This window comes from Gasterosteus aculeatus, chromosome 12 (genome assembly GCF_964276395.1).
Source record: "Gasterosteus aculeatus chromosome 12, fGasAcu3.hap1.1, whole genome shotgun sequence".
Classification (NCBI taxonomy): domain Eukaryota; kingdom Metazoa; phylum Chordata; class Actinopteri; order Perciformes; family Gasterosteidae; genus Gasterosteus; species Gasterosteus aculeatus.
The window spans coordinates 5,361,780-5,388,463 of NC_135700.1; the positions used below are offsets into that span (position 1 = coordinate 5,361,780).

Below are 26,684 nucleotides of genomic sequence, written 5' to 3' on the forward strand. Positions count from 1 at the left end.
GAGCTTTTGTGCTCCACGAGGCAACATAAAAGCCCCTTGTGGCCACGTGTGCAGGAAGAAGTCTGTCTCTGCAACCAGCTCAGCCGAAGTGTGTGGCGAATCCTCGGGCTGATGGTACATGAGTGAAGTCGCTTTAGTCACGTTGTTTTGAGAGAAGAGGACATGCGCTGCCACACGCAACAATGCTACACAAGCGCACCTGTTTTAAGCCAAAGAGTCAAATACGGTGGTACTGAATAGCTCTCTACACCCAATCATCTCCGTGCTATAATATAACAATGACATGCTCTTTGATAAAGAATAAAGTAGACTTGACTGATCAAACAAAAGCACCAACTGAACGGATAAGTGTTCGTGGAAATAATTCAGTATGAAATGAGCGTACATAGGACCAATTTTGCTAACGCCAAAGCAATTTCTTTTTTCACTAATCAGCTCAGGGATTACAGTCCTCAAAGCGCTACAACACGTTGACCGCCATCTGTCTGAGATTATTGTGCAATATTAGAGAAAGGCATTTTGTTTGAGACGATCAATAATATATATTTCCCCTCTCACCTATAGTGCTATTTATCCATATCGATGGATATAGTACTTTTAAAAACCTGGTCACCTTCCAGAAATCGAGTAATAAAAGATGATCCACAGGCCGTGTCCTGCACAGTTTCATTTGAGTGAATGACTTGGGACAGTTTTTCAAGTCTCGTCCAATTAAAATGCAAAAAATAATATTTTTCTTTCTTCGACCAACACAATCAATGGGTGCAGTCAAGTTCCGTGATATATTGTGTGTTTGTGTGTGTATCGTTGGCATATAACCTAGTAATGTTACAATATTTCACTTTTGGCTGTTTCCTTTTTTAGCACTGCTTAAAATGTAAGACTTGATACGGAGCAAAGGTGGGTCTCTTTCCACACTTTTACTCTCCCACTCGCACAGCAGATACGCCCTCAAGGCCGATCTACTCGTGCTATCGCCGTGGCTATTCGATTCTACTTGAAGGAGTGCCGTTATGCACGTTCTTTGTCGGCAGAAGAAGTCTCTCACTGACATTTCGCCAAGCGCCACCAGCAAATGTGCATTCATGCTCCGTGTACACAGGATCCGGCATCTCCGCGTCTGGAGCGCCTCGCACTCTGCTGTCTCCATGGTTTATTTTAGCCCGTGTAGCTCGCTCTCCAAAGCATGACATTCACTCTCTGTGCATAAACCCGTGTGTTCATCGGTAATTGTCTCTGAACGAATCTGTCTGTTTCGGACCAGCAGGCATCACCAAGCTGCTGCAGCAGCTGATGATATCATTATTGCACGGTCAGTGGACAAAATAAACAAAAGTATTGACGTTTTGAAATGAGTGATCACAGAGGAGGTTTGAGGCAATGATAATTTAATCTGAAAAAAGCAGGTGGACATGTTTTAGGAACTATTGGATGGATTGTTGACGCCATTGTTTTCTTGTTTTTCGCTTGCCGACTTGGCTCATGACTTCCTCGCCAGGCCTGCAGACTCTTTTTTTATTTATCAAATGAATAATAAAAGAGGCGAAAATGTAACAACGTCAAAGCAAAGCCTCGTAGGACCCGTAGTTCTCCTGGAGCTCGGTAACGCGCCGCCAGGAAAGAGAGTAAAGAATGAGAGCAAACTTTTAAAATGCTAAAGACAATTTATTAGTAGACGCTCATCAGTCAGAATCAATAACTTCCTGAAGAATGTCTTCCTGAAATACACCATTTGATTGGCAGTGTAAAATAAGGCAAAGGGCTTAAGATCATATTTTATACACTTTTGCACCAACAATAAACAGTTATACATTCACTTGTTACTGTACTTACGCTTTTGATAATTCTGTCCGAACACCCACGTACCAAGAAAACTTTATTATTAGCTGGGGCAGGAGGGGGTGGGGAGTGAGGGGGCAGTAATACTCATCATAATGCGGTAGCTGTTTTGTGGCCAGGTGTCGTCTTTGCCGACATAGAATCTGACCGCGAGATTAGATTTTGGAATTGCAAAAGCCAACACAGTATACTGACAATAGTTCATACGATCACCATCACCGCGTAAAGGGCACTACCACCAAGTGTTAAGGGTCTTTAAAAGCTGATTATAGCGTGCATGTGTAGGTTTAGATGACACAAATACCCCTCACTCATCACTACTAGTGTTTTTTGTTACAATAACGCACGTTCCCAGGGAGCTGCAAAGCGTATAGCTGAGTAGTGACTGCTGCTATAGAGGAGACTAGTAGCCATAGATCGGCTCTTCTCTGCATCGTGCACTCATAATAAGATTAGTTCTAGCCACTTTGGTCCTAGCTGCACTTGCCATCCCGAACGGCCGTTACTTTTACTCTGTATTCTGTTTATTCTAGCTATTTCTGCGTCAGCGTACTCCTTTACATTCATCATTTTGGTGTCCTAGTCATACGTGCTCACTTTAACATCACACTCACTGTACAGGAGCTTCACTGGCCAACCACCAAGATTTCAACTCAACTTCAACATGGAGGAAACGTACGTGAGGTTTCACTTCACTCAACAGAATGTTGGGATTTACAGTATATGATCATCTGATGAATGGTTATGCTGGTTCTATAGCTTAATACTTATTCATATTTCATCTTGAAAAGGTCGTAACTGAGCCTCATGGGAGTCTTCTTTCTTTTTTTCCTTTTTGCGTAGTTTCCACTGCGTCTGACTTGCTGGCCGGCTGGTGTGTTGGAAATAAAGCAGTCTGTTAATGTTACACAGAGGCAACTGACCTCTTTCTTTGTATCTATTACAAGTGTCTTTAGATGTTTCGGGAAGTAGCAGGAGAAAAAGCTCCACACTTTCACATACACACACACACACACACACACAGTGGGGTTGGTAAGGGTAAGAATGTCTTCAGCCGGGATGGGTAACACGGTGGAATGCAGCTCATCTGTACAGGGTGGTCTATTCTCATGTTGACGGACCAAACAGTTTGGGTACAATGTCGTTAACAAGATCGCTTCCAAAAAGGAATATCCATTTTAGGAAAAATCACAAAAACCTCCTCCGAAGCACAGAGTGGAATCAAATCATCAGACTAAGCGAGATATCTCCTGGCAGCACAAATGTTTGTAGTTGTTTAGTTTCTTGAGAGTTAGTCTTGTACATTTTCAGTTGGTGGATATATTTTTATATAACTCTTCTGTTACGTGACAAGTCCACACTGTTATTTCTAAAGCAACAACAAATGACATCATAAAGAAAATGAACATACCTTCACCATAAGCACTGACTATGTATATATATATTTTAGAAATACATAGAAAAATAGATAGTCCTCTGAATGCCCATTATACAATTGTACACAGTAGCGTCAGGGGAAATAGCCTATACGGTGGTGTAGAATACATGTGATACGTACAGTATGTGGAGTTCAGTGTACAGCCAGTTAGTGAGATAGGTGGATACCTTTTGGACGCTCTTTTCTTAAACCAAATAAAAAGGTCCAAATCATCAAACAAAAATCCAAACATCAGATTTTGTGGTTATCCTTGAGTGCGTCTGTGGCACCACTGGGCATTAAAAGGTGCTGTACCTGGATGTGCTGCCTTTGACAGCCACGCCGGTGAAGTATCTCCTCAGTGACGGGGGGGGGGTGTGTGACCTACGGCCCGTGTCTCAGACCAAAGCACGAAGCTTTCTGACAAAAGTACAAAAATCTGCTACAATGGGTGCACACGGCTTCAGAATGGGCAGCGCTTGACACATTTGAAAGTTGTGTACTATTTATAGTGTTTTCATGGTGTTACGGTTTGTGTTCAATAAAACCGTTTACATTGAATGTCTGCATTAGGGTGCATTAGTAGAGGAGGTATGCCTGTGAGTCAAATGGCTGATGCAAATTAAGTCATTGCAGCACACTGTGGTGGTCATTACTAACGTTAGACAGAGTCTTAGTCTGAACCAAAGCAGCTATATTCATATTCAATTTTATCTTACCACTATTGCAGAGGGCAGCTTGTGGTTGCTCCTAAATCAATTGCGACTTTAGGAATGCAATTAGCACCTATACTAAATTGCACACATGTGGCGCCTATGTTGAATGGACTCATTAAACAAAATTGCAAATGCTATTTGACTCACAGTAAGGCATGATTTAAAGCCTATTGATCAAAAAACATTTTCTTTTCTTTTTTTTTAAGAAGCATAACATTAATAATTTTACTCAACATGTATTGGTAGTGACTAAATATAATTAATTTAAGGACAATTTAAAGTAGTTATAATACATGTTGATCAGACAGTTTGAAAATGATAAGATATTCTGGTAGAAAGGTATGCATATAAAAGCAGCTTCCGTGGACTCTAGAAGGACGTTTGCCTCCATGCTTAGAGGCAACCATCCATGTGAGCATGTGATTATAGCCTCTTTATGTCAAAATGACTGTCATGGTGGTGACGTGGAATGTGACTTGGGGCTTCAAGTTGATTGGAGTTGTTCAGTATAAATCTTTGAAAGGCTTGGTGTAGTTGAACATCAGGTAGTCCGTGTAGTAGAAGTCATACATGCGCTGTCTCTCCAGCGCGCTCACCTGCGAAAAGTACTTTTGTGTGATGTCCGTGGAGGTCCTCTTGTCAGCCGGGTTCCTGTCCTTGAAACTGGGCAGCGTGACGTTGGGCGGCGCGCCGGCCAACCGCAGCAGGTAGTTGGACTCCTCCTCCATGTTCTCAAACTTTCCGATGAAATTGTAGTCTATGAGACAGGGATTGCACAGCTGGTTGGTCTGGTCCCAGTGGATATCCATTCCCACGGGCCGGTGGACGTCCAGCAGGTACTGGACGAACTCCTTGAACGTGACGCCGTTGCCCGTGTTGAGAGCCTCTGGGGACGGGTTGGCTCTGTACTTGGAGATGATGGGCTTCCCGAACAGGTTGTGGTAGTAGTCGTTGGGATTCTCCAACTTGTCCCTGTAGGCTGACACCATTCTCTCCAAGGGCTCGCGGACAAACATGAATTTGGTGTAGGTCTCCAGGCGGTGCATGATCCCCTTCCGGTCGAAGGTGTTGAGTTCCCTGAGGTAGCGCCCCCCGTGGGCCGTGTCGTGTTTAATGCTCCGAGCGTTGGGGGCCAGGCCTGCCAGCACAATCAGGGTCCTCTTCCAGTTGGAGCAGCCCGCCTTGGGCACCTGGCAGTACAGCAGCTTGTACTTGTCCTCCACGAAGAGGTTTCTTACGTGATGAGCCGTGATGGTCCTGGAGATGCTGCTTTTGTACTTGGCGCACATCTCCTTCATCAGTTGACGGCGCGCTATCTGGACGTCAGCGAGCTTTTTCCACTTGTCGGGGGTGAAGAAGCCGGAGGCCAAACTGAAGGAAGCCGGTGAGGAGTTGGTGGATGAAGACAAAGAGGAATTGCCGTCGGTCGTGTGGTGGATCCGAGGAGTTGTTTTCAGCAGTTTGCGTTGTCTTTTGGAGACATGGACAACAGTCATGTCCTGCTCCCGGGAGACGGGGGAGGACGTTCGTCTGCTCTGCTCCCGGGAGACGGGGGAGGACGTTCGTCTGCTCTGCTCCCGGGACCCAGGGGTGGCCGTCTGTTTGCCCGCCTCGAAGTGCGGGAACTGCATCGGAGGGATCAGACTGGACAAGACGCCTTTGGTTTGATAATTGTCCGACTTGCCCCTCTCTCTGTCCTGCGTAGAAAGAGTCTGTGTGACGGAGAACAAGAAGCAGGAGCGTAAGATTACAAACTTTGTGGTGAGTCGGGCTACATCACCCCCATTATGCTGTCGGTATTCCCACACGCCACTTGGTGGTGCCGTTTCACCACATCGCAGACACAGGACGACCTTTGTTCCAGGCAAATGTCACACGCGCTTTGCAATGCGTTCCATGACCTATCAATAAACTGGTCTGTAATACCGAATGAATGTCTTCTAAACACCTTGCAGGGAATGTAAATTACAATCATCTACTGCCTGATTACTATCAGATGATGCCCAGGGCCATTATGCATTTTGACATTTTATTTCAATTAAACGCCATAATGGCGTCATAAAGCCAAAGCACGGGATGTATAATTTAAATTTGACAACAGACAAGGTGATGAGACCATCATGAATCTCAGCTCATCTACACCCCCCTCCTCACCCCTCCTGACTTAATTGGCCATATTCCGCAGGGACATCTGGAAGGGAAGGTGGGGCAGAGGAACTAAAAGAGAGGCTCCTCCCCGTCTGTTTAATGTGCAAGGATGAGCACGAAGCAGGAACCCGATGCGCCAGACGTCACGAGTTGGTGACTCTTATTGGTGCCACCGGTCACACCAGAGACGAGCGCAAGCGGGGGGGAGGGGTCAGCCAAAAGAACCTTACAGTACTGCAAGCGCCATAATAAAAATCCTGTCATAGATCCCGTCTCTGAGTACAACATGATGTCATCTCGTCCATCTGAACCTCAAAGCTCTCTGTGACTTTCTAATGCTAATTAGTGACAATGTTACCTCATTTTTACTTAATAGACTTTTGCTCGAGCACACAAGATTCTCTGTGCCAAATTCCGGTCCAAAAACGCAGGAGCCGGCTTCTAAATATTAAGTTGCATGTCCAATAAGGGATGGAGAATCTAAGGCCCGGATGTTTTAAAACCCAGACTGGAAAAATGAGCCTCCTATGAAGCCGAGTGAGTTTTTACAAATGCTGATTGCCATTCCTCCAGAATGGATGGAAACCATAAGGGTGCAGGTTTTCTGCTGTGGAAGCGCCAGGTGTGGTCACACAAGGCTGAACCGAGGCCCAATTCGACTGTGATTGTTTACACGGTGCAGTCTGCGAGGTCAGCCTCTCTATAAAGACACTATAAGACCCGCTGAGAAGAACAAGGCCGACAATCCCCCCTCTTTTCTTTAGCAACAGATCACTCGGGGTAAACGCGTACCTCTCTGGACTGCCGTGGACTGCTTCTGAGCTTCATGCCTGGGGAGAGGGAGAGAAAAGAGAAATCAGCATTCTGAGTAAACAACATTTTTTTATATTTATATATATATATTTATTATTTCTTCCTGTCGTTGTATGTGTGAGTTAGGAAGCCTCCGACGCATCAAAGCACCCAGTAATTGAACGCCTCCTATCACTTAGCGGAGATCTACTTTTGATCCCCAGGAAACCCACCATTGATCTGTGAGTCTAAGACTGGTAGCTCTCTCTCTGTAATGAGCTGCCACAGGCATGAAAAGTTGCTCCGGGTAGCAAGCAGTGAGGACGAGACAGGTGAAGAAACGGGGGGGACAAATACGGCCTCCCGAGTGATCAGCAGCAGTGTGATGGAGACATCCGGATTGGTTCCGAGGCGCATAGAGGACAGGTGCCACGCCTACTGGCAGATGTGCGTCAGCCGGACAGACGACGTGTTTAGCGGTGCGTCTCCAGCTGGACATCTCCCCCCCCCCCCACACACACCTTTCCTCCTCTCAATCCTCCTGATACATAATCAGGCTGACAGCTCTGAGTGGGGCTGCATGGATGCTGATGGAGCGGGGGGAGGGGAGGGAGAGAAGACACCTCTGCTTGAGTGGCTTGTCACTTCCAATTTGAGGCTGGAAGTGATGGCAACCTGCACGAGGGGGGGCCCCTCCAGACGTCGGCCATAACCGCACCTAAGTGATGAGATCGGCTAACCCCCGTCACACACTTAAACACGTCTCGGTTGAGGGGGGGTGGAGCGCATTGCCCAGATAGTGTTGTTTCAGAGCAGCATGCTCTCGGACCGAGGAGGCGGAGCGTGGCATTTTGTAATCTTGTCCCGGCGCCGCTGTGCTTATTTGATCTTGCGACCTCCGAATGATCACTCATGTAGGAACGCGCCTCTTTTGATATCAGTTCACAGCGTCGAAGGGAAACTAAATGAATATTCATCCAAACAGAGAGGTGCGCTATCGCCAGGGAAACACCCCCCCCGCCATAGTCATGACCGCATCACCAAGCTAGACGCTTGTTATTGATCTGTAGAAGCTCATTGAGGTGGTAATTGAAATCTCCAATGGTTTAATTGGTTCCTTCTCAGAGGTGTTTATTCTGGCGGTTGTTACAGGTTCGTCGCGGCTGGTGGTGTTGTCCTTTTTTCGCACTTTCCCAGTAGCACCTCCAGGCGGCATTTGAAACCCATTATTGTGCAACTGAACAAAATTCTGGACTAGAAAGTGTGTATTTTCTTGGATATTTGACATGGTATTTTGTGCGTTTGTTCTGCAGAGGCCTTGAGGAAAAGAAAAAAGGCACAAGGACAAAGGGGCGTTGCACCGAGTGCATGTGACACCCGGCTGTCCCGTTCAGCAACTACACAAATCAGTTGGACCCCATAAATCTCGCCTTACAAACGGTGGATGAATCCTGGCTCTGAAAATGGAAAGCTCACTCTCAAGTCGGGATGCAAAATCACATTTCACGAGAAGTACATTTTCCCCTCGATAAGAGCACAACTCAAACGCGTAATACAACAATGTGAAGGGAGTTTCAGGGGGGGTTTGTAAACGTAATTTATCTCCGTAGTATCTAGTTGGATGAGGGTAGTAGTGGCCGTTTGATTGCAATTTCACACTCAGTCAATTCCACTCAGTGTAACCACGCCATTGATTTTTACTGCTAGACGGAAGCTTCCTCCTGTGAGATGCAGAATATTCTTCGTGCTGGTTCCACATAGAGATGTAGCCCGGGACTCTCAGAAACACGGTGCATAACAATGTTTCTTGCGAGGTGTAATTCAGTTTGAGAGGCATCCGAGGTTGATGCTGTATAGAGATGTGTGGTTATTGTACACTATATAGTTCCCACTATTGATCAACCATTTACATAATTGATAAATCAGTTTGAGAGACTTTTAATCAAACAAAAGTGAAAGTTTTCTTGTTTCTTTACTCAGTATTATTGATATTTGACAAATATATGGATTTAAGAAAATCCCTGCGTATGAAAATAACAGCGATTTGCAGCCCTCGTACTGTAGCATTCACACAACAAAAAGATCCCATCAGCGGCAATGGAGCGCTTCGGGGTAAATGCACCAAAGAGGGGAATTCGGTAATGGCGAGAAAACCGTTGAGCCCTGACATTTAATGTCCTCTTTTAGATGCTCCAAAGGCTTCTGGTAAACTCGTATACAAATAAAATCCACTCTGCACATCGCAGGTCGTGTGATCCGCTTGGCTGTGATTCTCGGGTGTCTCGCGGCCATTCGGCCGACGACTGAGGCAGATTTTTCTTCTCCTTTTAGAAGCGCCCTTGGTTTGCCCTCTAAAGTGACCCCGGTTGCCACCTCTTCCTCCGAGACAGCCCGTGAATATTCATGGCGACGACCCAGCGTCCCCGCTAGGACCCATGTAAGCAAGGGCCATCTCATTAGCTGATCCGTTATCATTGTTCCGTTATCATTGTCAGAGAGGCTCTGACAGGGGAACACATCAAACGCCTCCTTCCCTGCCGCCGAGGTGGAGGAGCAAAGGACCAACACTGTGTGAAATAATGAGCTTATTAAGTGAAGGATTGTGGCCTCCTGAAATGCCCCGGTTCTAACCAGAGACCACGGGGTGGTGGGTGGGGGGCAGGCGGGGAAGACGTAAGCTGGACGAGGCGCGCCCAGGATTCAGACGATTGCTGCACCACCATAAAGCCCCCATTAGTGATTCAGCATGGCGAGCTGCAGCTGCACTCCCCTCTCTCCACCCAGCACCACCACCACCCACACCTATCAGAGGAGAGGTATTAGTTTTTAAGCTCTGCCTCCATTGATGTTCTAAGTTGTTGTGGAGATAGAACAGCGATTCAGTGAGTGTCCTCCAGGACTGGGCCAAAGAGAGGAGGCGCTGGGGGGGAGGAGGAGGAGGAGGAGGAGGAGGAGGAGGAATTGAGATTGAAGGCGTGCTTGCAGAGGGCTCTCTAAACACCACACGTGGGCGATCTGAGACTGTGTGTGTCTTTGAGAGGCTGTCTTGTGCTTGAGGCTGTAAGGATTTTCATAATTGTCCACTGGCTCAAAGCGACAGGTTTGGACGGAGAATGAATCAGCGGCACATCTAGTCCGACCTCCTCTGGGTCCTCTGAATGGAACGGCCAACCACTCGTTTCCCACTGTTTCAGCAATGGGAACCGTGGCGCCTTGCCAGAATCAATCAGCAGGATTTAGTATTAAAAGAGATTAATGCCTCTGGGCTTTAGCTCTAATTTGATTAATTCCAGTTTTTCATGTGAAATGCTGAACAGAGTCGTCACCTCAGAGGAGACATTGCTTGCGTCACTACAGCCAATGCCCAGTGGAGGAAAGTAGCTACGGACAAGTGCTTACTAATTATTCATACTTATTAAGTTCTGTACATCGACTCTCAGGAAGTAAGATGGGTAGTGACCTAAAAGGTCCACCGCTGGGGTTCATGGTTGGCACGTCAACCCCTCTGCTACAGGTGTCCCCCACAATATTGAGCTACTTACTCCTCTCAAGTACTTTGTTCTGGCTGGTTTATATCTCCCTTAATTTCCCAGCTATATACAATGTGTACTTTTTACCGTGCTACATGTACCTAACAACCATGGTCACTACTTGTATTGCAGATTTTTTCAAACAACCGTCTGGTTATTGTTATTCTTTCTGTCCAATGTACGCACCAACCGCCATGTCAAATTCCTTGTATGTCTAACATACTCCGGCAATAAATGTTCCTGATTCCTGGTCACTGTAATTCTCACACTATCTGTCCCGCCTGCCGGGCTACTCGAGGACGGCGCGCGTGGCCACGAGCGCTACAGCTGGCACGAAGAGGGGCCTCCTACGAGGGTCTCCTCAGGCCACATGACAGAGGTGATTCATTGTCGCCGTGTTGTGCGTGGCGATACTTCGCAAATGCATCTGACATTTCTCTTTCCAGCTCCGTGCGCCGTTGATCTCTAATTACTCTGATTGTTTCAGGCACGGGGCCCAAAATGAATGACCGACTTTATGCTTGGAACTGCCGATTAGGTTTGATTATTTTCGACTTGTGGCCTTTAAGTCACTCGTGTTCATCAATAAAGGTCAAAGATTGTTTGTATTGTATAAAAGCTGCGTTATAGTCAATGAAGCCACCCGTGGGGATTCGGTACCGTGACTTATCGCACAATGACGCGGCAAAAGAGGACGTGAGACCTTGACCACAACTGTGTGAGGACATTGTTTTATGCTGTGAAGACTAAAAGGAAGATGTGTGGTAGTTTCACCAAATTACCAGAGGTGTGCATCAACCTATACCTCTCTCACGGCCCCCACCCTTAAACCCCATCATGACATTCTCCTGACCACCCGAGCACAATTTCTTTTTACTGCTCCCCCCCCCGAGGGCGCACACCATGATAGAGCTATTAGGGAAATCCATGAATTGCATGACGCTCCACAATGCTTTGTGAGTGTGTGTGTGTGTGTAGGCTCCCTGACCCCCACTTAAGGTCAATGGCCGGGAAGTAAGTTGCAGGGATCATGAGTTTGAATTCAAATAATAATAATAATTTAAAAAGGCGCCGCTTCAGCTGGCCGGCCACATCAAATCCATGCGCCATAAATAAATCCTGTCTTTGGCTCATAATTGACTGCGTCAGAGCTCAGGTCAGGCACACAAAGACTGGCCGACAACCATCTGAGTGGTTAAATGATGAAACTGAGGCAATGGGTTTCCCCCCCATCTTTTAAAATAGACGTGTAGTAATAAAAAAGCTCCGCAGAGAGCCCCAAAAATATGAAGATGGGAAACTGAATTTAATGAGGTAGAGAAACCGTTTCCGTGGGGCAATAACAAAGGTGGCTGTAATAATCCGCCTCATGTTTTAATTTGCTTCAATCTTTGCCTTCCTTCATTTTTTTTGTGCAATCTTCAAATTCTTTTCCTCACGCTGGGAACAGCGGGCGCTGGACCCAGCGGGAGGTGAAATAATGAACCAAGTCTGGCTGATGCACGGGGGGTATCAAACGCGCCACTGATTACCGTCATGACAATTCATTTTGACCAGAATATGTTCTCCCAGCCGACGCTACCCGGGTCCGTTCAAGGTTAAGGGACGCACAGGCTTCCCAGCGCACATTTCCATGGAAACAGTGAGACAGAGCGGGCGGTGGGAGGCGGCTTGTTTTGATACGACGTAGAGGACGGGGCCTCGGCGGCTCGCATGAGGGGCGTGTAAACAAATGCTACCTGTCAGCTGCGAGCCGGGGGGAGTTAAGGGAATTATCGGCGACGAGGCGCAGGAGCCCTTTTAATTGGCACATGTCTTATTCAGCTGCTGCTGAGCTCTTGGTGTGTGTGTGTTTGTGTGTGTGTGAGACAAATGCACTCCGGCGCTCTTTGCCGATGACGAGGAGTAAGGCCGACGGGATCAGGGACCGGACACGGCAGTGAGCGGCGGTTTAGTCAAGTATTTTCCCCGGATACGAGGCTGAAGTTTGGCGTCCTGGAGCCCGCTGACTCGGAGGGACAAGCGCAGCAGCCAGTGACATCAGAGGGGGGAGGCGCACTTTGTGTAAACAAAGTAGGCCGAGAAACCGAAGGAGGGAGACCGTGGAGGGGAGGTCTCAATGGAGTTTACTGCAGTAATACTTAATCATCACATATCTGGAGTAATAGAGCCCACAACCAAGTGGTTCATTGGTGGACGTTCAGGAGCCTACTGGAGCTTTATAACATGATTACATTGTCCGTTTGAGCCCCAATGCAAATGATAGGAGTTCATCGTCCATGCCACTATTGTCCAAAATATAATCCAAAACAATTTTAGTTGAATATCTCTCATGCACAAACCACGAGGCCAGTGTCCCCTTCAGAGGGCTCATCCTGATGTCACCCAACATTCAGAGTCACAGGACCCCGGATGATGCAACAGCTTTAGAGGTTGACTTTCTTGCTGCCCATTTTGATTATTTATTTACTGATTAATCATGCATTGTCCTTTGCATTGGCGTGGCAGACACGCCTGAGTTCTACATTCCCCACGAGCCTCGAGGTGTGAATCAGAGCTGTATCTAAAAAGGCTTTGAGGTCGTGACTTTATAATTGAACTCATTTAGCCTGCACATCGTCATCTTTAGCAAGCTCAGTAATTGTATATTAGTTGAATGCACCCTGGGAGTTGTAGTTCACAACTATAAATGAACCTGTGGCTTTTTTTAATGTATGCAAGCTTTTTAAAAACTTTTTGTCAACCAGATATTCTCTCAGACAATTATTTATTACTGATGATTTAACCCTGGGAGTTGCATGGCGACTCATTGATTGTTGTACATAATATTCATCTGGCGGTTTAGGGTCACTGGGGATTGAAAAAGTCTGGAGGCAAATTTGCGCTATTGGCCTGTGTAATTACAATTGACTCGCAGTGCAATCACTCCTGTAAGTCCAAGACAGTCGCAGTAACCACGCAAGACTGCTCTTCATCGATCTCAGCTCCAAGTCAATTATTGTAGGTTTAAGCAACGGACCAGTCAGGCTCGACAACCCCCCCCATCCTCACACCGCTGGGCTGTGGACAGCTGCTGGTGCTGAAATGAGGGGCTGCATTTAGAGGACTGTACTCGGCTTCTAACTTAGCCGTTGAGCTTTTTTTGTAAAAATAATGGCAATAATCTAATCTAAGCCACTAAAGGCTTTAGGATGGATTCATTTGGATGGATTCCCTCTTTTAAATCCAACTCTTCATTTCTGACCTGTCCTTACACCCCTCCTCCCCTCCTGAGGTGCCGCTATGTCTTCCTTAAGCCACCGCGCTCCCCTGATCACCTCTGTTAGCCGTGAGATGGGGGGCTGGAATTGGCCCTGTCACTGTTTACCCTGTTCGCCTCTCATTTCAGTTAGAGCCCCGCTCACCCACGAGGGCCCCTTGTTTTCCCCGACGGAGCGCCGGGCGTTCACACCACCGACTGATGAGCCCAGACGTGTGAGTAAAGCACAAGGAGCTCGGCTGAATACCAACGCCGCGGCAACCACCCAGCCGCTCCACCCCCCTGCCCCTGTAATTAAAGGAGCACGTTGTGTGTGTGTGGTCCGAACTCCTCCACCTAACCGTGACTGGTGGGAGGAGGAGAGCGTGTGGTATGTAATGAAGCACAACCATGTCATGGCTTTCAGAGATTATTGTGGTAATTCAAGCAGGAAGCCGGTTCACACCAATTAACGCGACCAAGAATCTCTGGCCAATATCGGCTCTTTATTAATGGCGTATTAGAGCTAGATTACTTTCATTATGTTGTGTACTTTTAATACAGAGACGTACAGAATTCCTACACAGTCCAAACTGTATCCATGGAATCCAGTGAGTTTGGTAAGTGAGCTGTCTGAAGAAGCAAAGGGCCTTTTTGCACTTGATGAAAAACGGCGTTCTGGAGTTGTGATGACATTGTGATACTTTTCTTTTGACAGTTTAACAAACGGCACAACCGTCCTCGCTGTGATAAAGAGCCGCAGCGGCTCCTCTGTAGTTTACCAATGACTATTTATTTTTTTGTGGCTGCGCTTGTTTGGAGTGAAACCACAAGGCTCCTTAATCCTGTATGAACAATCCTCTCAGATGACACACACACACACACACACAGCTTCTAAAGATGACATGCAACCCTCTGAGCCAGCTCCGAGAAACAGATGATCGTGGTTGTAAAACGCTGTCATGTAAATAGCTGAGATGGATGAGCACAAACGCATATCAGCCTTTTTCCCAGTTTACAACACTTGCCTCATTTACTCACGCCTTTGTCACAACCATATTTAATATAATCCATAACCTTTCTTAAAAATATACATTTGTAGTAAGGAACAACAACAGGGATGTAGTACGCATCGGATTGACTGTTATTATTATTATTACAGACCATCTGTCTCTGAAAAGCGTTGTCTTCTTTTTCTTGGAATGACATTTGCCGACTACTTAGTGGCCAATTGAGTACGATGTGACAACATGAAATGCAGTAAATTTGTGACATTTGTGTCTTTTGCCGCTTGGATGCAGCCTCCAATCCAGATAAAGACGTGAGGGCTATCAGGCTAGGAATGCGTTTAGAGCGCTCGGAGGCGCTTCATTCGATCATCTTAAGTAACTGCTCCCGCCACGCTAATGAGATCCTTCCAGGTGTGTGTCACGCCACTCTCATTCCTCACAGACGCCCATTAGACGCCGTGTCCTCGCTTTTTAAACAATGGGAAGTCCTTAGAGACACAGCCCGGAGATCCTTAGCAGGAGAAGCTCAAACAGTAGAAAGAGCCCTGTGAGTTGGTAAGACGTGGCGTCATTGGGCCGTCAGCAAATGGCCCCCGACGCTGTGCGTTCTTCACATCAACCTGCCGGCTCACCTCTGGGCTCCAGGCCGCCCTTCACAGTAACTCCTCATTATTGGCCTCGGGCACTCCCCCCCCCCCCCCCACCCCCCAGCATTCCCCTCCATTATCTTTCCAGAGGTCGGTTCTTTTTGTCCCACCCTCCCCTAAGTGTCTTATCTCATCTCTGTCCCCTCCACGCCGGTCTGGTGTCCACTTCCTAAACTATCATTCCTGCCTCGTGAGTGTGCACTCTGCATCGCTCCGCTCAGGGTAACTAGCGAAAAACAATTACGAAGCAGCCACTTACAAAAAAACCTTGTGATTACGACGGCTGTCTTCAGCTCCCAAAAAAGTTTTCTGTCTCAGCCTCACTTTTCTTCCTTTGACTTTACACAAGCCTCTCATCCCACAGTGCTGCGTCCTGTCGGGCTCTGACAAGCAGCACTTACTGAACCGCTCTACAGCTGTGTGCTAATGAGAGAGGTGTGTGGGGCGCGTGTGTGTGTGTGCGTGTGCACGTTTGTTTTCTGCAAAGGTGCCATATTGGTAGCGGTTCCTATACGACAGGTACCTTCCGTACCGAAACGCAACGGAGATTTCGGTGCTTCCTTTCAGCACCTGAGATAATTGGAAAAAAACGTTATTTTGCAGCTCTGGATAGCCCACCGCTTGTGTAGCTACACAGTAGCTCGCTAGCCATCCACCTCCCATTTATATTCATTTAAGTCAGTGTTTCCCCTCCGTTATTAAAGTCTGTGGGGTTTGTTATTAAGCCGCTGCAGACACGTAACTCCATTTCTTTAGAAGATTGACATCGTTTGATTCTTTTTGTCTTTATTTTTACGTTTTTCTAAATATGCAAATGATAAATTCTGTCACACGGTAGAAAAACAATATGCTCTCGTGCATAATGCAGCTCTTCTGTGTTGCACCTGCTGCAATCATGACTTTAACAAATTGAGACAAACAAGCTTGATTGAGCGTCAATCCAACTTAAATGAATGTTATATGTCTTTAGTTCCTGCACAATGAGCATGAATCTAAAATTAAATCTTGATACTGTTAATACTCCCCAAATGCCAATGAACCTCCGGCTCGTCGTGGCGCAGGGGGTAGAGCGGGTGTGCTGGGAACCGCAAGGTTGGTGGTTCGAGCTGCCCCATGTCTCAAGTGTCCCTGAGCAAGACACCTAACCCTTAATTGCTCCCTGGGCAAAATGTGAAAAGCCATGGGTTTAAAGTGTAATGTAATGGCGTGTTCCCACCGAGCGGTATGGTACGGGTCGGGTCTGTTAACCATGATTTGGTGAGCGTTTCCACCGCCAACAGTACCCTTACTTGATAGGCGTAGTGTATTCCAGAAAGTAGTGATAACGTCACTTTATAGGCGTGGTATATGACGGAAAGTAGATAAGTAGCTAACCGCAAACAACAATGGAGGACATACAGCCAATCCTGTTCTTGCTTCTCGATATGTGGCTGTTTGTCACAAGGAGACGACAATCTTTGTTTGAGCAAAGGTACATGTGTGTTGTCTTTCCCCTTGCGCCACGCGCAAATGACGACACTCTTTCAACCAATCAACGCTCTGCGGTGAGTCTAGCTCCACCCTTTAGTACCAAACAACTGTGCCAGGTACCCCAACGGAAGGGTACCCAAAAAGTGGTACGGTACGGCTCAGATTTTTGGTACCATTCTCAACTTTTGGCAGTGGAGACACAAATAAAAGGGTACCGACCCGACCCGTACCGTACCGCTCGGTGGAAACACGCCGTAAGTCGCTTTGGATAAAAGCGTCTGCTAAATGACCTGTAATGTAATGTAATTAAGGTAATATATTGTTCATAGTTTGAAGTTAAAAAAGCTCAAAGCTGTAGTTTGAAGCCCAGTGTTTTTTATTTATTTATGTTTACAGTATTGTTTAAATAGTTAATTTATTGTTAAGAAAAAATATTGCCTTTGACAATTATAATTAAAAAAAAGACCTTTGAAGTCGTCAATCATTATTTTGTGGTTTCAAATGTTTTTTAAAGTATCGGTTCAGCCCCTAGCTGCCATATGCTTTGTTTTAAAAAGCGATAAAACTCTTTTGGAATTTGGAATCATGACTTCTTTATGCCACCCCCCCACCGCGAGAAAACCCCGGTCAGGTATCCGTAAACTAAAGCCTCTCCCGGGTAAATCCTGTGTAGGGCTAGAAAGTCTTGGATCCCACAGCGCTCTGCCGGTCTCCCCGACTCTGTCTGATTACCTGGCTGCAGCATTTAAAGTGCTCATTGAGCTCCGGGCCTCCCTCGCTCTGCTATCTCAGGCTCCTTTCTTCTCCCTGTCAGGGGAAATGCCAGAGAGGTGCAGCGAGAGCCGTGCTCCGTTCCCAGCGCGGGCAATTTGACAGCAGGCCGGGAAGGTGCAGAATAATTGGAGTAGCATTTACGTGTCAATGTGTCACCGACATGGAGAACATTTAACGCGTCCGATTGGAATGAGAAGGGACGGGCTAAAAATAGAAATCCAAAAAATGTAAGTCAGAGATCGAAGTTGTCTAGCGAAAGAAGAGGTGGATTCATCAGACAAACGAGACACCTGGTCTTTTTACTTTGTGTGTCTCGGAGATGTTTGTGTCTGAGGCTGCGGGAGAACCGACTGGACCGATGCAAACAACACGTTGAACCAAACCGCCGGCACCACGAACTAACGGCGGGAGCGCGCCGATGGCTGCCGGCCTGCGCTGGCGGACGCATCCGAGAGAACACAGGTGGGTGTCAGTGGCAGCTTTCACACCGATCGAGTCTTTATGGCACGTCACAACGCCACCGACCACAATCCCAAAGTAGTAACGTCACATGACTGGCGGCTTCCTTTTACATACAGTAGCTGGCTAGCAGCTTGTAATGTACTCTGAACCACAAAGCATGTACGTTTCAACAGCAGTAGAGCACCTGTACGACTGTGCTGATGAGATGCTGACACGTATTGTTAGCGTGGAGCCGGAGTGGCGGCGGTAGACCAGATTAGAAGTAGACGTTGCTGTCCCAGTGGGACCCGTTGTTATGTACTCAGCGCTGTTCTAACCTTGTTCTAAGCCATTTTTCCACCGCCATCTTGCAATCATTCATTGTGAAACCAGAGAAGGCAAGTTTAACACACCTCGTGCGTTCTTTTATTCATCAGCCGCGTGCGTCAAACCCTGTCATTATCCATCAGTGTGTTTCCTGCCTCGCCGGGGCCCGCCCACACCACGGGGGGCGGGGTGGGTGGGGGGCGACCAGGTGCGCGTTTGTATTTGTGCGTGCTCACGTTCGAAGTACACACTTGTGTTTAGTGATTGCCCTGCAGGCCTCTGATAACGGGCAGATTTTGTACCGTGATTGTAGCAGCGGTAATGCCTTGTTAAGCAGCCAGTTTGATAAGCAGTAACAAAGCCTCCATTAAGACCATTCAAGCTGATAAAAAAAACACATCCCTCGTGGGGCATTACGTGTCCGTGTGTTCTTGTAATACCTGGCAGAAAGTGACTGTCAAAGCAATTCTGCATAAATGATTTGCTAGTTCAACTTCTGAACCCCAAACACCAATGCTTTATTTTATGGGTCTGAAATAATCGACTATGTCATTAACTTGCACTTGTAGGAGAAATATGTATTTCTTTGATGGAAAATTTGCATTTAGTTGCTAGTATATTCATTATGTCTTAATAGTATTCAATAGTTAATCAACCACATCTATTAGAGTGCAAATTGCCCATTTATGAAAGTCAAGTTACTGTCCGGATAAAAAAAATCCAAACATATAGAGAGAAATATCATGACGTCTTAAGAAATTATAAATGAATTCTCAAGTTTTAGACAAATAAGCCTGAGCGTGACCGTATAACATTAGATGACATTGAATATAGAGCTTGTTGTTCTTGTAGATTGGGCTTGTAACCTGTGATCTGTTGGAGGCCTCCAAACACAAGCAGAGTTACTTGCTGAGAGCTGCTGTATTTGTTTAGCATCTCCCACCGCCTTGCTAAACCTCTATTCAGTGTATATATGCATGTATGCAGTATAATACTGGATACTTACCAAATTAGCAGCGAAAGACGCCTTAAACCTTTTCATGAACCTTCGCTTAGCAACCAGTGAAAGCAGAGGTCCTACTGAATTTGCCAAGCAGCACTTTTTTCACAAAAAAAAAAATCCCCTTTTACAAGCTAACTATACACCTTGACATTTCTGCAAGGCCAGTGTGTTGAAATGGCTCCGCTACACTGCAATCAAAAGTTCACATAGTAGAAGAAAATATTGCAATTTCAGACGTTGAGAAAACTGCGATTCATTGAGGAAACCCACCCATGAGGATTGCAATTTAGTCAAGTTGCAAGAACTCTAGCGCTCATTTATAACTCCCTACATTTCTGGTAAGTTGAGCCCATGTGTGTGTGTGTGTGTGTGATAAGGCTAAGGGGGCTGGGCTTTAGGCGGCGCTCCTCTTCTCTCTCCGTTCTGCTGTGTTCCCCCGGGCGGAGCATGCAGCGGGCTGGTGGAGATCCAGATAAGGCGGACAGACAGGGAGAAGGGGATGTGTGCATCGGGGCGTGTGTGTGTGTGTGTGTGTGTGTGTGAGAGAATATTCTCTCAATATTGTTATATTGAAAGGAATATAACAATAAAGCAATATATACTAATTGAGAATATGGATAAGATAGGGGTGGGTATCTATAAGCTTTTGCTTCCCTCTACTCCTTTTCTTGAACAAAAGGTGACTTTTCTAATTTTGTGGTCTATGTCTATGTTGATTTTTAAATTTTTATTTTTTAATGTCTACATGTTCAAGAAATAAAATGCTTCAAATCAAATCAAATCAAAAAGCGTGTATGAGAGAATATATGAGTGAAATCAGATAAGGGAAAGAGGAATAAAGTAAAACTCTCTTAAAAATAGACGAAGACAAACTGACAAACAATCCAGCTGAGGGGAAAGTCCCGTGTGGATGTGACCACTCTGTTCAGTCCATAAGTAGTGTCATCTACTACAATTTTAACCAGGCAATTGAACCATCGCAGGCATTGAAGTCCCGCCTTCAAAGGAAGACTGCCCAATGGTAGCGTAGCTACTTTCTGATGAATCTGCACGATTATATCTTATTTTCAGCGGAATCCGACCCTGCGGCCCAGCCGAGGATCTTTAAAAATAAAAGTGACTTTAATGAGTGAGCTACCTGAAATGAAAGCACAAAAGATTTAGCAAATACAAAGCAGCTCAATTTTTGAAACTTGTTTCATTTTTCGCGGAGTGAAATTAAAGTCTCAGATTGGCGGGAAGAAAATGGAAAAATAATCTAAATGGCGAATGATTGTAGTGCTTTTCATGCATTTCAAGTGGAAGAGAGAGAGAGAGAGAAGTGCCTGCTCTCAGTTGGCACATGTTATAACAATGCAGCAGTTTTTTGCATTAAGCTTGTTCAAGCCTGAGCATTTCATCAGCTTTTAGTGTAGTCTGCGTTAGGTTCCTGGCGCCTATATGAAATCTAACTACAAAAACATCCTCTTGAATAGCTCATAGTGTAAAGAAGAGGTGGAGGAGGAATATTAAGAGCAACAATTAGCTCTTAAAATGTTAACACACTGTTAAGTTTGCCGCATTAGGATTGGTGACGGGGTGTAGAACAGGTGTAGCTTATAAATGTATTACCCTCCTCTAAACCGCCACATCACCTGGTGATGGAGACAGAAGACCATGAAGTCTTCATTCACTTAGATCCCTTAAAAAGCAATAGCACTATGTGTGGACAGGCAGGTATACTGTCAGTGGCTAGCCTAGCATAGACACGGTTGTGCTAATTAATCATTTGCTACTAATGTGCTAATGTCTTTATGATTCACGTACATCTCTTTCCAACCCCTCAAGGCCACGAGTGTCACCATCTCTCCCATGATGTTTAATTCATCTTAAACATTTAGACCGTGCTAGACTCTGGTACGAGCTGGCCGTGGCTACGTTATGATCAACCAGCCAACGTTAGAGGGGCGGAACTTAGCAAAGGGTCAGACGTACAGGGAGAAACCTCAGTGCTGGGCCGGTTTGTTTAGTCCATCTGTGTTGAGGCACACTGAGGTTAAGCAGAGAGAGACCAATGGCAGCGCTAAATTGCTTTCTCTGAGACACCGCAGCAGACTGGTCTGAGGTCAGGCGCTTCCTTCACTCCTTTCTCTGAGACACAGCAGCAGACTGGTCTGAGGTCAGGCGCTTCCTTCACTCCTTTCTCTGAGACACAGCAGCAGACTGGTCTGAGGTCAGGCGCTTCCTTCACTCCTTTCTCTGAGACACAGCAGCAGACTGGTCTGAGGTCAGGCGCTTCCTTCACTCCTTTCTCTGAGACACAGCAGCAGACTGGTCTGAGGTCAGGCGCTTCCTTCACTCCTTTCTCTGAGACACAGCAGCAGACTGGTCTGAGGTCAGACGCTTCCTTCACTCCTTTCTCTGAGACACAGTGGCAGACTGGTCTGAGGTCAGGCGCTTCCTTCACTCCTTTCTCTGAGACACAGTGGCAGACTGGTCTGAGGTCAGCCGGTTCCTTCACTCCTTCCTCTGAGGTCAGAGGTCAGGTGTTTCCTTCCCTCCTCTCTTGCCCTCAGAGAGGCTTATCTGCCGGTGTACAGTGCAGGACTGCAGCTCCTCCGGCAGCCGAGCTTCACTTTGCATTACTGTGCTTTGCGGTTAGTGTACACTTCAGCTCCACGCCCAGTCATCTTCGGTTAAAACAGTGTACCCCGCCCCCCCCCTCCCGCTTCCCAGCGCTGTTATTGTGCCTGCTGGCTGTTTGATGTCGCTGACCTAAAACTTTAAGCTTATTTTATCATTGCACAGCATCAGTGAAATGCCTGCACTTAAAAAAGTGAAAGTAGCTCTTCTTTGCCCCCCCCCCCCGCTGTGGCTGCCTGCGTTTCATAAAGTCTTGTTGTCTTCAGTTTTTCTTTTTTATACCGTATTGCGGAACTGGTCCGATCGACCGGCGGCTCTGGTGTTGGGTGGAGAAGGCTTGATGAGGGAGGGCTCCGGCCGTGCGGGACAAGCTCTGTGGGAGAGCGCTGCTTTTTGAAGCGGGCGCCTTGCTCGCCGGCTAACAACGGGCTTCTGACAAGCGCACCAGCCCTTCAGTTTGTGGGATGCGTCAACAGCCGAGAACAGACTCGGTGGGCCCTGCGTGGGGCGTCAGGCGGAAACGCCAAAAGAACAACAACAGCACGGATGTGGACAGCAGAGCGAGATAGGAGGCTGAGAAGTGGGACAAACGTACAATACGAAAGGGGCGGAGGAGAGCAACAAGAAGCACACCGAATGCCAGTGGAGCGCAACAGAGCAGTACGTGAACCAAATCCAACAATGCAATACAAAACCAGAAGAGAACGGGGTAGATGTGGGACGTCCTGCGTGGACCATTGCACTGTAATTTGTTACGGTCTTCGGCCTGTTGGCTGAGGTGTGGAATGCCTTCAAGCTCACGCTATCAAGCGCACCTGTTTTCCACGGGCGGTTGTCCCCGTGCTCGCGTCAGCCCCGCGTCATCTAAACTTCACTGAGGTGCCACCGTGTCGGCCGCCCCTTACCACATGGACCCACCCTCACCCCGTACCTGTTTTATACAGAACTGCAAGATGGAATATTGGTGCAACCGTCCCGCAGTGAGAAAGGAGCTTTTTGAGAAGAACCAAACCAGAATGCGCTCCATGCCTGTGCATCTGGAAGCATCTTCAGCCATTAATCCGTCCCTGACAGCCGCCTTTAACAGCCAGGCAGCGTGACACCGAGGAACGAGGAAGATGAGCTGTCAGTCAGGTGATCGACAGACTGGCGGGGGGGACTTCTAGGCGCTGCAGTGGTAACCCCCAATTGTCCCCCACCCTGGTTTCTGAGAGCCAAGCAGGAGTAAACCGCCAAGCCGTTTGACGGCCGTCTGTCCTAATGACAAAACCCACATACCGGGACAAATCAGCCTCGCGTCACGTCAGCGCGGCGTTAATAATGCCAGACACTTACAGTCGTATTACCGCCTCGGCTCGTGGGCACGCCGGCGGCCCCGGGGCTCAGACTGTTGGGGCTCGATAATGAATACCCGACATGCTCAACCGTTCCACCAAAATAATATTGTGCTACATTAATGGCAAAAAGGAAAGGGAGGGTTTATAACTGCCATCCCAGGTTCCATGCGAAGGACAATGGCTGCCGAGTTACAATAATGGGCGTCAGACAGCAGTTATAATGTCATAAAGAAATTACTCACGTTTTATCGTCAGAGAACTTAAATAGCCAAAGTATGACACTGCTATAATATCTGTCATTAATCTCCACAACGGTTCCAGTTATTCTATCAGCTGTCCAAAGACCGTTTAACAAAGCTCAAGGTGGACCTCGGCTGCCCCATTACTCAGTATTCTGCATTAACACGGGATCTAATTAGCATTTGTAAATGACAATCCCACGGTGAATGCTTACATTTTTCGGACTAATCAAAGATCCTTCTGTCATATCTTGTACAAGAGCCTTTTATATCGAGCACACTTTACTCGTTGGAAGGAGCTGCACAAATCAACGTAATTCATGATCTCCACAATCATTTTTACTCAACGCAGCCTTCTTCATTCATCCAACCCCCACCAGTTAACGAGTCGCTTCCCTTTGAGGGTTCCCATCATTTTGCAGATGACGGCACTTTGATGTCGCACCCGCTGCCTGGTTTGAACAGCCAACGCCACATGCTGCTTTTTCAGGCGGAAAGCACATGCGTTCTTAAACGCTTCCATTGAAAACATGAGCGGGATTGGGTGACACCAAATGTGAACAATTGGGCTTTGTGAAAGTGTTCAAAGCTGACCTGTAATCAGAAGAGAACGGCTTTTATGCTCAGCAGCAAAGCCCGACCTCTCACAGTTCTGGATTACAGTGGAGTTACAGACGAGAGGGTTCTCCATATGTGGAAAAGCTCCAGTATGTATTTACTTGTCAAGGAAATGCAAATGATCAAAAAAGAAGAGCGCACACCCGTTCACAAGCTGATGTTTGTGCTACACAACCAGCCGGCAGCCGTCATACCGCATTGGAGCCGGCCCCGTCAACATTCCTCTGACTGTCACACACAACACCGACAGCGCCCAGAGCGCCCAGAGGACCGTGTTGTGACAAATTACAAAGAGCTAGTTGTCGCTACTTCTATTTCAGGGCGCCGTCTCTCCGCCCGTGTGCGGATGATGGAGATGCCGCAGCATCTCTGATGAGGCGCTGCCATAAAAAAAAAAAAGATATGCAGTAGCCGAGACGGGGATAAAAAGGTGCGGCAGATACGCTTATTTGGTTTAAAAAAAAAGAGATTTTACAAGATCTGATCCATAAAAGGTGGTTTAAGCGAGATGTGTACACACTGCAGTTCACCCACAGGGCATTGGTACCAACCGTGTCACGCAGGGAAGTGGGTTAAATAATCGTAATCATGCAACTTTTATTGCATGCTGTATACATTTTAATGTATACAGCATGCAGTATTCAGTGCCGGGTGCACTGAGGGAACTAATGAGGTGATGGAGGCAGAGTGACGGGAAGCGTACGGGAGCAGAACTGTGACAGCGTGGGTATTCTACGAGGTTTATTGTCAATGAGGGGGTTGTTTCTGAGCCATTTCCAGAACAGATGCTGAACTGATAACAATCATGGTCTTCTTCAACGTCTTGGTGTGTAAATGTGGTGTTTTGGAGGGATTTAGGATCATATGAACCAAAGAATTGGAATGGCCGTTGTATACTTTCACCTTAATGTTGTAAGCCCTTTTTACCATGTAGTTATTTCTCTTTTTAATTCATAACTACAACAATTTGTAACTGTTAATCTTCAGTTTCTAGCCTTCAGACGATGTACTCAACTTCTATGTGGCGTCTACTGTTAGTTAACCTGCACTTTCCCCTGAACACAAGAAGGCCGCAATATAAGAGGAACCGTGGCGACCGTGCTGTAATAGGACCATGTAACACTTTCGTCCTGGTCTTCACACTGTGAGTGTTTGACAGTGTGTCAGTGGCGAAGGGACATTATCCGTCCTCCCACAGCGAGAGCTGCAGCAGCGTCATCTTAACAAGCCTCAGTGTCCCCCATTGGTGCTAATGGGAGCCAGAGGCTGAATGACGTGAACCAGACGGCCTCGCTCTTGAGACCAAACGTAAGCTAATCACCGGCACCGCCTCTCGCTCACTGTGCGTGCGTGTGTGTGTCCTCCGGGTGCTGCCCTGTCATACTGAGGCCAAAAAAAAATCCACAGCCAGCAATTCTAAGGAGTGACTGTATATCTGCTAATTAAGCAGAGCAGCAAATTAAACCTGGGAGGCATCATTCATTACGGCACACACACTGGAGCTTGATTCCGACGTTCAAGCCTGTGACAGTGGAGAGACGCTCTCATCATTTGTCAGCTTTTCACATCGAGTTCCAATTTTCCATTCGCTCCTAGAAACGTAGCAATCTGGGAGAAAAGTGTGGCGATGTGGCGGCCGTGTCTCTGGCTCCCAGGGATTCGCTTGTAATGTGAAGGGAAAGAGACGAGCTCGACGTCCCTCAGCCACTAAAGTGAAGGATTCCAAAGCTGAGATGAAATGGTGACGGTGTGAGGAATAGGATCATCTGAGGAGTCGGGAATGAGTGGTGTGTCGAGACAACCTCGCCTCATGCCTCTTGACTCTGCCGCGCACTCGCTACCGGTGTCTTACTCTACTTGGCGAGCGGTTTTCTGAGCGACTTCCCTCGCAAATCTTTAAGAAAACAAGTCGCTATCCATCTCTGGTAAGTTTGGACTTCTTATCGAGCACTAAACTGGAGTTTATTCCCTCGGGAGGAGAGTTGGACAGGCTCGATCGAACGATCAAAACACAACATCAGCTTCTTCTTTCTCTCCGCTGAGGAAAGGCGCGACAGATAAGGTGGCGATATTAACGTCGGCGAGCCCGCTCCCAGTTGACTGACGGGTTTTTATTATCTGTGCTTTGGAATAAAATGAATCACTATCTTTCTTTTCTTTCACTTGGAGGGGTGTAGGGGGGGGCTGCAGCAACCCATCCGGATGTCTCCAGTGTCACAGTTTCATTACAGTCATTCGTGGTAGCTCACAGCCAATCTCAGCGTGTGCGGCCGGGAAATCAGCTCCGGCTCCTAAGTTGCCAGCATCACGGTGGCTGCGTTGGCCAGAAGGAGCCGAGTGGGAGGGGTGACCCGGGCGAGTTCGTGGGGAGAGCGAGATGACGGGGCAAGGCTGCAGCTTTTTCCTCTATTGCTTCTCCTTTTCTTTCTTCCATCGTTGAAATGGTGGTGAGTGAAAAGCTCAAGCCGTTCTTGGTGAAAGAGACTTCTAGACTCTGACATTTTGCCACAGAAAGA

At 47.0% G+C, this 26,684-nt stretch overlaps 1 protein-coding gene across 1 annotated transcript in view; it reads right to left on the bottom strand.

Moving 5' to 3' along the window:
* Positions 1–1,644: 1,644 nt before the first annotated feature.
* The window catches only part of chst8 (carbohydrate (N-acetylgalactosamine 4-0) sulfotransferase 8), a 122,642-nt gene continuing 97,602 nt past the window's right edge, over positions 1,645–26,684 (bottom strand). The window contains exons 3-4 of the mRNA XM_040160650.2: positions 6,913–6,950; positions 1,645–5,684 (exon numbers count right to left, since the gene is read on the bottom strand). Of these exons, the coding sequence (XP_040016584.2) occupies positions 4,476–5,684; positions 6,913–6,950 (1,247 nt within the window). The 3' untranslated portion in view covers positions 1,645–4,475. The remainder of the gene's footprint in view (positions 5,685–6,912; positions 6,951–26,684) is intronic.